This window comes from Myxocyprinus asiaticus, chromosome 24 (genome assembly GCF_019703515.2).
Source record: "Myxocyprinus asiaticus isolate MX2 ecotype Aquarium Trade chromosome 24, UBuf_Myxa_2, whole genome shotgun sequence".
Classification (NCBI taxonomy): Eukaryota; Metazoa; Chordata; class Actinopteri; order Cypriniformes; family Catostomidae; genus Myxocyprinus; species Myxocyprinus asiaticus.
This window is the reverse complement of record NC_059367.1, coordinates 43255021-43267072: the sequence shown is the minus strand read 5'-3', so window position 1 is coordinate 43267072 and position 12052 is coordinate 43255021. Positions and strand designations below refer to the sequence as shown.

Below are 12052 nucleotides of genomic sequence, written 5' to 3'. Positions count from 1 at the left end.
TTTAGGTGGTTATATCCTGTCTTGAACCCGAAATCGCTCACTCTATTTAGAATTTTTTCTCCAAGCAATCTAAATTTCTTGTAATAGGCTGTATTTTATTTAAGCATTATAGGCAACATTCATAACAGTAAACATACACAGTTTTAATAAGGCATGTGACAGTCACATGAAGTCCTCTTTGCAACCTGAACAGAATGTTGAATCTTTGTGACACATGTGCTAAAAAAAGCTATATGCAGAGAAACAAATCAAACACAACGCAGGTGTCTCGAGATATGTTTTTAAAAATTGAAGTTCTTTTTATCTTGATATGGTGTCTTAATAATGTGGCAAACCTGATAAAACAACGAGTCACGCCCCAGTGGTCAATGATATTTACATTTAGTCATTTATCCAAAGCGAATTACAAAAGGAGGAACATAAGCAATTCATCATACAAAAGCCAACAATATCCACAGTATCGCACTACTAAGTTCTATTCATAGCTGGAGTAGTCCAGAAGTAGAGCAGTAGAAAGACAATATACATTGAAAAATAGAAAAATGTTGTCTTTTTTTATTGTTTTATAATTATATGCAAAAAAGACGTCTGTGTAGTGTGTTTACATAGAAAAATAATTGAAAAACAGATGTGTGCCAAAACGCGTTCGGTGTGAACAGCCCCTAACTCTGTTTGTGTGTATCTGTGAGTGAGAGTGCGTGCACGAAACAAGTTACGGTAAAATTAAAACGTAATATTTTATATTAAATAAATGTAGCGTATATTACACATTAAATATATACAGGTACTGTATATGCTGAATTCTGCAGAATGGATTTAAACATGGTAAAAATGTTCTAAACAGAGCTTACACACTTAATTAAATATAGCCTGTATATTTAATCATCAGACATGTCAGGTGTGGGGGATGTGTAGAATTTTGTGAATGATGGACGTTACAATTCCACACACATATGCAGAACTTCCTGCAAGTTCTGCGGGAGGAGATTCGTGAGCAAAATCTGACTTAGTGTCTCACCAATGACGCTCTTGGCAAAGGAAGCTCTTTTGAGAGTAGCCAGACCCAGATCCCCAATCTTGACGCTGCCAGTTGGGCCCGTGATGAAGATGTTATCACACTTCAGGTCGCGGTGGATGATGGGAGGTGCGCGTGTGTGCAGGAAGTGCAGGCCTTTAAGAATCTGACGACACCAGCTCCGCAAAACCTTGGGTTTCATCACTTTAAAGCGCTTCAGATAACTAAAACAATTTAAAAAAACAATGATCGTTAATGTCAACTTGAAACAGACATTAATAGCAGTTATTCAAGCACAATTACTCTCAAAGCAATGCAAGATCATGCTTTTATTAATACCACTCTTCTGAGGCAAACTAAACTTGCAAAATGCAATTTAAAATGACATTTCCAGTCATTCAAGATTACTGGATAAGGATTTGTAAAAATCGTTTTGATTCAAAAAAATTTGCATGATTTTCTTTGAACGCTTTATTCTTTTCATGAAGAACACTAACAATCACTAATAAGTTATACATTTACTATTTGTGAACCAGTTTGACCAATTCAGTGAAAAATAAAAAAAATAAAAACTCAAAAGAACAATTTGCTCACAAACCAGACATCAGGCTTGTTGTGAGATAGCTGACTCTGCCAGGAAAACACCATTTTATAATCTCCTGACATTTCCAGGTTTTCCATGACTGTGGGAATCCTGAACTAAATCTAAATGGTTTGTAGTAATGATCTCACGTTTTCAGCGTGCCTGATGTCATGAGCTCCGTTACCAGTACGATGCATTTCTTCCCTTTCAGCGGCAACTCCCAGAAGTCATAAAAGCGCACAATGTTTGGGTGCTGAAGCCCCTTTAACATCTCGGCCTCCTCTTTAAACCGCTGCCGCTCCACCTTAGAAAGCTTACGGTCCTGACAGACAGAGAGAGAAATATACAATATTGAAATCACTTCAATCTACTCCTCTGTGTGTCTTTCTACTGATGAAATGATAAAATAGAATATGTAGGCAGTCGTGTGTCACATTTTCAACAAAGAAAAATTGGTGCCTGTCAACATGTCTGGGAATGATGCATTTTGGTAGACAAATGTAAAAAAAAAAAAAAATACAAAATAAATTGGTGTTGTAACATGATGGACTTTGTGCAGAGATTGTATTAACCAACAATGTTCAGTCATTTCCCAAATTTACCACAATTTAAAACATTGATGGATATTTCCAAATGCTGTCCATTATTTTGACAGGTATGTCTGTGAGACAAAGGTTTTGAAGCAAAACTAACATGATATTTTCCACACAAAGTAATGATGTAACAATTCATTTAGTTATCAATAATGCAATAATGTTATATTACTTTTAAAAGTAACACTAACCAACTCTGAATTCAAAGGAATCATACTTGTTAGTTGTCCTTGATTTTAGTTTTTTAAAAACTCTTTGTTAATGCTGAAGTGTACTTACTGGCATCCTCAAACAGAATTGCAAAAAAAAAAAAAAATGCTTAAGTTGGAAAAGTATTTGAACTTTCTTTTTTGTGATTAACATTGTTTTATTGATTCACACTTCAAACAAAGAAAAACAAAACATATATACACAGAATTAACATTTAACCCCCACTACCACCCCTCCCCCTCCCAATCCCCAACCCCACCCCGACCCTCAACAAACACCCCTGTGGTCACACATGAGCACATACACACACACACACACAATATATATATATATATATATATATATATATATAATAATCACACACATTAATAACTGCTCTTCTCTCTCCACTGCCCCACCCCGAGAGCCCTCCAAGAATGCCAAGTATTTGCCCCATATCCCAATAAACAAATCCAAATTCCCCAGTCTTCTAGATGACCCTTCTTCGAAAGCCGCCACCCTCCCCATCTCCGTGCACCACTCCTGAAATGGGGGCGCTCCAGCCGACTTCCATCCTCTTAAAACAATTTGTCTGCCGATCATGACACTGGTTAGAATCCAATTATTTAGGTTTATTCCCAATATTGATGACCACCCCATCACCTAAAATACAGAGTCTGGGGCAAAATAAAATATGAGTCCCCAATACATCACACATAAAACTCTGAACCTTCAACCAAAATTCTTGGATCTTAGCACACCCCCAAAAAACATGGGTTGTGTCTCCATCTTCTGATTGGCATCGCCAGCAGGTTGGTGTGTCTTTAAGACCAAGCCTATACAATCTAGAGCAGGTCCAATAAAATCTATGTAAAATCTTGAATTACATAAGGAGCACCCTTGCATCTCTAGATGCAGACTTGACATTTTTTTGAATTCTAGTCCACACTCCTTCCTCCAATACCAAGTTTAAATCTTTCTCCCATAATCTCTTGAGAGAAGTTAAAGCTCCATCCCCCAGACTCTGAATTAACATGGAGTAATACACTGATGCCTCATGACCTTTGTATTTGAACTATCTTAAAATAAATAACATACATCAGCTTTAACTTGTAGTCTGTGTTTTGCCAAGTCTAAGTTGTTGTAGTCCTAAACATGGACTAGGACCATAAGTATACTAAAAAAACCATCCATATTACCATGGTTATTTCTTAAAATGTAAGCTACTCTCAGGTAAAACGGTGGATATAAAGTCATTTTTAATAACTAAACATTTTCATATAAGCTATATCAAGACAATATTAAATGTACATGAACAGATGGAATGGCATAAGTACACGTATCATTCCAACAATTAGGTGACTTTTTGGCTTTTAAACTTTTGAAAAGTGAAACTTTTATAGATATCTTTATGTTTCATCATTAATGGGATTTTATAAATCATACAGGTCAAGTTAAATGACTTAAATTCAGATGTCCATTGGGTTAGGTGGGCAGGATCATTCAGTGGGTAAATTAGCCACTACATGGTATGCAAAAGATATCCAACATATTTGTAAACTTATAATGATGATTATATTTCTGTTAACATAATTTCCCTATATTTTTCCATAACACGGTGGACATGCTGACCACATATGACTAGCATCAAAATAAAGGAAAACAATAATAAAACAAAATAGTTACACACTTCAAATAACTCAAAATAATTTTGCTGAATGGCTGATGCAACATGGATGTTGTATTTTGACTTCGCTTTACGCAATGCATCATTTAAATGAATACAAACCGACTGAATACTGTTCACAAGACTCTAGACTGTCATTTAAGGGTTAAACTTCTGCTGCACAGAGTCACATGACACAACAGCACGCCGTCGATTTCTGTGAAGTGCTCCTACTGATATAGCACCAGCAAAAGTACCTGTGGTAAGAAATCTCTAAGTTTTTTGATTGAAACCTGTTTGGGTGTAAAGAGGAGAGTCACTAGTTTCGTTTGATATGCCGCATTTAAAAAATCCATTCATTTTTCACGAGTCAGCACGCTGATAAACATGATGTCCACATATGTGGAAACTCACACCGCATTTCCTCAAAAGTAGAAAAAACATGTTTCAACATTGACACATCTGTGGATCATTTCGCTTCATTTTAATATACATTTTATTGTATTTTATTTTGTTATCACTGTACAATATGATTCTGTTCATTAACATTAGTAAATGCATTCCTATATTTACTGTGCATTATCACACTGAGAATAAATGAGTTCATCCAAAAGCTAAAAAAAAAAGTTAAGGTGCATTTCAAACTGTTCTGAGACCAGTGCAGTCAGACAGCACACTGGAGGTTAAGTCATTCACTAAATAGGGAGCAAGGGAGCATCCTGTATCTCTCTATGCATCTAAGTGCATTCACTCCTAAAATCAGATCAATAGTTCAGTTTCAGGCTGCAGATGATGTTTGGATCACTCAACATGTTTGACAGACATGTGACAATGATAATCAGTACATAGATTCAGAATTTATCATGTATCATTTTATTTTAACATGGTTGGCAGTGATTGGATGATGTTGGACATTACTTTGAATCAGAATGAATTATGCTAATTTCTGATCTATTGTCTGTAACGTCTCAAAAACATGAATAATCAACACTCCTGGAAACATAAACAATTTGATGAAAAAAATCTGACTTTCTATAGCTTGATATTATTTAAAATTTCCCAACTTAGTCTCACTGTCCACATATGTGGACATACATTTTTAGGAAAACTATTTGCTCTAGAATTATTATTATTTTTTATTTTTTGCTTGTTTATTAGGTGCTACTAGTTATAAATCAAAAAGGGAAATGGAAAATGCACACATCAGTCACATGGGGTTCTCAGGAGGTTAAAGGTCACTGTATCATGACATTACGGGCTGGACAACAAATCAAGGGGCACACGAAAAACCTCTACTATCAATGTTAAAATGACACACGTACCACAAATAAATACAGGCAGATTGTAAGACTAAACTCAATTTCATAAAATATTTTTTTTTAATTTGATTACTTATCACTTACTTTTGTCAGAGATGTCTGACGTGCAGCTTTGGGAACATGAAGAAATGAAAATAGTGCAGAAATTTAAAATGATTTTAATTATTTAAAATCTGACTGTTAGGCCCACAGCAGTGTGTTACATTATAAATAGTCTTTACAATTGTAATCGGCTTGTTAAAAAGAATAATCAGTAGAAATTAAACTTTATAAATAACAACTTGTACTGGGGAATTGTATGAATGACCCAGATATGATGGTTAAAAATAAACCAGGATGGAATTTGTAGCTCAGTCTATTAGAATGATGGGTAATGATTATTTGTAGCACAACCTCTGACTATGCGATACAATAATAACACAATCAAAATAATTGGTTTTGTGTAAATATTTCAACTAAACACTGTGTTCAACAATTACATTTGTCTAACATATAGATGTTTTAACAAAACAGTCTAAAACCCTGCCGTACATATGTGTATGTGTGTGTTTGTGAGAGGCTTTTACAGCAGCCTCATCTATTATTCAGAGGTTGAGTGAGTGTGTTCTGAACTGTCCCCACATGCACCAAACACCCGCACAATCCTGTCTCTACACCACTTTATACTTATAATAGAAATACACTTATGCATTTACACTGGAGCTCCAGCAGGCAAGTATGCAGCACAGCAAATAAAGGTTTAAAATATCAGTATTACATAAAACACAACTCTTAAACATTACTATTTTTATAAAGTGCGAACCACTTACCAACCCTGTTTGTGCGACGTCATGTCCAACTTTTCAACTTAGGCCAAGAACAGTTGCTCAAGCGGTACTTGAAATTTCAAAATAAAGTAACTTATCACAAGAGCTCATCTTTACAGCTATTTGTGAAAAGAAGTATGTGTTCACAATCAGTTTATTCTAACAACTGTGTTTACTTTTGATGACTACACAACTAACAATTATGATTTTTATCATATCCAAGCAGCTCTAATCAGTAGAGATGAACCAATGTCTCAGTAAACATCGGTACTGGCCGATAAATGCAATTATCAGTACTATCGGACATTAGCCGATTGCTTAAAAAAAATGGCAGATGAAGAGCGTGGAAAAACTTTCCAGAAAATTAGTCTAAAATTAGTGCTGTGTATGAAAGAAAATGTCTCTTGTGAGGAATTAGGCTACATTAAATTGGGTGACAATGACTGCAGAGTTGCAATTGGTAAGCTTTGCTATACTAGAATTTCATAAGGTGGAACTATCATTAAAAAAACTTTTAACTTTTAACTCATTTGATTACATACCTTTAAGCTCTACAAGGCAAGGAATCTGATGAGTTTATTAAAGCTAAATCAGAGGCTGCTTCAGCTAAATGGGAACAAGCTTCATCATTCAAAATGAAGTTAATGTGAGTTAAGAATGTGCTTTTTGTTTCAGTGTTCAGTTTATAATTGAGACCAGTTAGTCATTACATACATTTCTTCTTTTGTATAATTATCAGTGATTTGAAACAAGGTAGCATACAAAAGTAGAACCACCAAACTATCTGTTTCAGCAGATGTTGTTCTAAATAATCAGATATAGGTATCGGCAGACAAATTTCTTTCAAAGTTGTGTAATCAATTATCAGTGATTTGAAACAAGGTAGCATAAAAAAGTAAAACCGCAAAACTATCAATATTGGCAGATGTTGTTCTAAATAATCGGATATCGGTATACACATTTCTTTCAAAGTTGTGTAATCAATTATCAATAATTTTGAAAATATTGGTGTCACCAATATTCAATCGACCTCAATCGACCACCGGAGGTCTCACTCACCTGAATATAAACACTGAACTACACTTCCCAAGTGCCCACATGCCTGGACTGATTACTCCACACCTGCCTCATATCACTCAAACTATTTAAGCCCAGTGTGTGTGTTCTTTCTTTGCAAAGTCTTGTTTGCCCTGGCTACATTTCTGAGCGTTATTATTTACTGTGCTGATCTGCCCGTGTTTGACTCTGCTTTGGAATATCCTTTCCAATTCTCTGCTACCTGCCTATAACTGTGTTTTGCCTGGACTGTCTCTATTGCTGTTTTGCTGCCTGCCCCGATCCTCTGCCTGTTTGACAACATTTACTGCCCTGTCTCTGATATTGTTGGTTGCCCTGGTTATCCTACCCACACCTGTTTGTACTTTGAACTTGTGTTCTAATTAACTGCACATGGATCCCACTCAGCCTGAGTCTGTTACAACTGGTATCGGCAGATATTGTTCTAAATAATTGGATATCGGTATCGGCACACAAATTTCTTTCAAAGTTGTGCAATCAATTATCAGTGATTTGAAACAAGGTAGCATAAAAAATTAGAACCGCAAAACTATCAATATTGGCAGATGTTGTTCTAAAGAATTGGATATCGGTATACAAATTTCTTTTGTAGTTGTGCAATCAACTACAGTTGAAGTCAGAAGTTTACCTACACTTAGGTTAAAGTAAGTAAAACTAATTTTTTAACCACTCCACAGATTTAATATTAGCAAACTATTGTTTTGGCAAGTCATTTAGGACATCTACTTTGTGCATGACACGAGTAATTTTTCCAACAATTGTTTACAGACAGATTGTTTCACTTTTAATTGACTATATCACAATTCTAGTGGGTCAGACATTTACATACACTAAGTAAACTGTGCCTTTAAACAGCTTGGAAAATTCCAGAAAATTATGTCAAGCCTTTAGACAATTAGCCAATAGGAGCTTCTGATAGGAGGTGTACTGAATTGGAGGTGTACGTGTGGATGTATTTTAAGGCCTACCTTCAAACTCAGTGCCTTTTTGCTTGACATCATGGGAAAATCAAAAGAAATCAGCCAAGACCTCAGAAAAATAATTGTGGACCTCCACAAGTCTGGTTCATCCTTGGGAGCAATTTCCAAATGCCTAAAGGTACCACGTTCATCTGTACAAACAATAGTACACAAGTATAAACACCATGGGATCACACAGCCATCATACTGCTCCGGAAGGAGATGCATTCTGTCTCTTAGAGATGAACATAGTTTGGTGTGAAAAGTGCACATCAATCCCAGAACAACCGCAAAGGACCTTGTGAAGATGCTGGAGGAAACAGGTAGACAATCTTACTTTTTGGAGAAATGTCCTCTAGTCTAATGTAAAAACAATTGAACTGTTTTACTGTTTAATGACCATCGTTATGTTTGGAAGAAAAAGGGTGAGGCTTGAAAGCCGAAGATCACCATCCCAACCGTGAAGCATGGGGATGGCAGCCTCATGTTGTGGGGGTGCTTTGCTGCAGGAGGGACTGGTGCACTTCACAAAATAGATGGCATCATGAGGAAGGAAAATTATGTGGATATATTGAAGCAACATCTCAAGACATCAGCCAGGAAGTTAAAGCTCGGTCTACAAATGGGTCTTCCAAATGGACAATGACACCAAGCATACTTCCAAAGTTGGAGTGCCATCACAAAGCCCTAACCTCAATCTGACAGAACATTTGTGGGCAGAACTGAAAAAGTGTGTACGAGCAAGGAGGCCTGCAAACCTGACTCAGTTACACCAGTTCTGTCTGGAGGAATGGGCCAAAATTCCAGCAACTTATTGTGAGAAGTTTGTGGAAGGCTACCCAAAATGTCTGACCCAAGTTAAACAATTTAAAGGCAATACTACCAAATACTAACAAAGTGTATGCAAACTTCTCGCCCACTGGGAATGTGATGAAAGAAATAAAAGCTGAAATAAATAATTCTTTCTACTATTATTCTGACATTTCACATTCTTAAAATGACGTAGTGATTCTAATTGACCTAAGACAGGGAAATGTCTTTGGCTAAAGTGTATGCAAACTTCTGACTTCAACTGTATCTGTGATTTGAAACAAGGTAGCATAAAAAAGTGGAACCGGCAAACTATAGATATCAGCAGATGTTGTTCTAAATAATCATATATCGGTATACAATTTCTTTCAAAGTTGTGTAATTAATTATCAATGATTTGTAACAAGGTAGCATAAAAAAGCAGAACCGCAAAACTATTGGTTTCAGCAGATGTTGTTCTAAATAATTTGCACATAAACTTTGTATTGGTGCTAATAGGAACTAATCAGCATTATGTCATTGGCCACCCTGCTCTCAAGATATCATTATAGGAGACTGAAACACCCAGTTGCCCACTAGTCTCAGCAAAAGACAAGATTATGAACATGTATTTTGCTCTCAACTTAAACACCAACCATCATTATCTAAAAAAAAGCAAAGCACCTGCCACACAAATTTCTTTAATCATTCTTTATAATTGAGTGCATTGTTCAAAGTGAAGAAAATATTCTTTGATATAAGCAGCTTTACCTATACAGCACTTAAGCTTTTATTTTTAAAATCAGCTGTTGTACAGGCCTGTTTATTCTAAAACACATTAATCAAACAATGCAGTGGTTAATTTCAGTGTTCTTCACTTGAGTAATTCAATGCAGGAGAGAGACCGAGAGAGAGATCTAAAAATGGGATGTGACACTCACAGGATTTAATTCTATACTGTTCTGTTCCAACACTGCATAACTCATTAGCGCAACTGCACACACCCACGACATTTATTTATGGAGAGATGTAATATGAGCAGCCATACTTACAGTTGACCACATACACACACACACACACACACACACACACAGCGTAATTCCTTTACAAGTTTGTACTGTACAGTATGTCCACTTTTGCCTTCCAACAGGTAACAAAATGCCAACAGGTAACAACAGGTGAACAGTTACAAAGTTAAATTTATAAAACAGTTCTTGTGTCAAAAGCTGCAAGGTTTGTACCAAGGTTATTATCATAAACTAAAACGAAGACGAAAACTGTAAAAAAAAAACAAACAAACAAAAAAAACAATATAAAATACTAAACTAAAATACCTGTTAATGGCTCTGAAATTAACTAAAATAAAATACAAATAATTTTGAATAATATTTAGCTTTTGATTTTGTGCAAAATACCATTTTCATAATCAACTAGTCTTTGGGTTGTCTGTCAGAACAAGAGGTAGACCGATATATCGGTTTTACAGATTAATAGGTGTCAGAAGTTGCTTTTTGGAACTATGGGTTATCGGCAAACATCTATGCCGATAGTTGCCAATCGTTTTTTATTTTCTCCATGTATCTTTTAAAATCAAGTTTTTTAAATTAAAGTGAGGGCATGTAAAGAAAAATACGACTACATACAAATGTCCCTCATCAGCATATACATTGTGTCTCCAACTTCATATTTTAGATAATAATATATAGGCTATAAAAGCTTAATTTGGTAAATATTAAATATAGAGCATTGTAACGGAGCCAAGTCTATGTCATTTAAAAATAAGAGTAATTTTTGGACTCTGACCTCTATGTCTTGGCTGACTAAGAAAATGTTGTAACATTTTATGAATAAATATGAAAAACTTTCGGTAATCTGCCTTTTCCACCACCTAAGTTATCGGTATTGGCAAAATCCACTATCGGTTGACCTCTAGTCCAAACCCATAAAAGAATCATTTGGCTCTGTTCACGTGATCCCGATCAGACGTCTTTCAGACAGATATACAGACACTAAGCACAGCACTTCAACAAGGTACTGTAACTAAAGGATATTCAACAAATAAAAAAAGCTAAATAACTATAAAATCTTATTGCACAAAACAATCATACCATTTCGAACACAGAATGACATGCTTCAACGTAACTGAAGTGTTTCAGGGTGATGAAGCTGCGCATTCAACAGCACATAACTGTAAGATTGTCAGTACACAACATCTAATTCACGACATCACGACAACTTTTTTTACTTGCAACTATTTATGCAGTGTCAGACAGAATCAGCAAAAGACTTTAAATCACAAATACGGTAACATTACTCACAGCAGAGGATTTAACGACCGACTGTGATCGTCTTGAAATCATCATGGCTACTTGTGTAACCTCCGTTCCCTGATGGAGGGAACAAGACGTTGTGTCGATGTAGTGACACTAGGGGTCACTCTTTGGAGCCCGAGACACCTCTGGTCTTTGATAAAAGGCCAATAAAAATTGGCGAGTGGTATTTGCATGCCACTCCCCCGGACATACGGGTATAAAAGGAGCTGGTATGCAACCACTCCTTCAGGTTTTATGCTGAGGAGCCGATATAAGGTCCGGCCATTTCAGCAGGTAGTTCAGCGTTGTGGCAGGAGGGACACAACGTCTCGTTCCCTCCATCAGAGAATGCAGGTTACACAAGTAACCATGACTTTCCCTATCTGTCACTCACTCGACGTTGTGTCAATGTAGTGACACAAGGGGTCCCTATACGAAATGCCACAACTGGCTGAACTGTGTTACGTGAACTGGCGGTGTGTGGTGGGCAGACTACTGTGTGCCTCATAGCCAGCACACCAGGGAGACGTGTAACCTCCCCTAACATAGTTATGAGTGTCGAACGGCCCTTTTTGGGGACAAGTCGACTACCCAAAAGATAGAGACAGGCTTAACCCAGTCGTGGCCTCTTTTCCCCTTCTTTTTTTCCACTCCCTAAAAAAGAAGGGGGATTATCCGACTGGGCCGCCAGGTCTAGTTGGGGGCTGTCCCTACCAAGGGGAAGACACAGCGGAGACCACACCT

General features: G+C 36.5%; 1 protein-coding gene across 2 annotated transcripts in view; it reads right to left on the bottom strand.

The window, feature by feature from the left end:
- The window catches only part of LOC127414894 (serine/threonine-protein kinase WNK2-like), a 160088-nt gene that overhangs the window by 119421 nt on the left and 28615 nt on the right, over positions 1 to 12052 (bottom strand). For both annotated transcript variants that reach the window (XM_051653270.1, XM_051653269.1), the window contains exons 3-4: positions 1748 to 1920; positions 1019 to 1239 (exon numbers count right to left, since the gene is read on the bottom strand). In XM_051653270.1, the coding sequence (XP_051509230.1) occupies positions 1019 to 1239; positions 1748 to 1920 (394 nt within the window). The remainder of the gene's footprint in view (positions 1 to 1018; positions 1240 to 1747; positions 1921 to 12052) is intronic.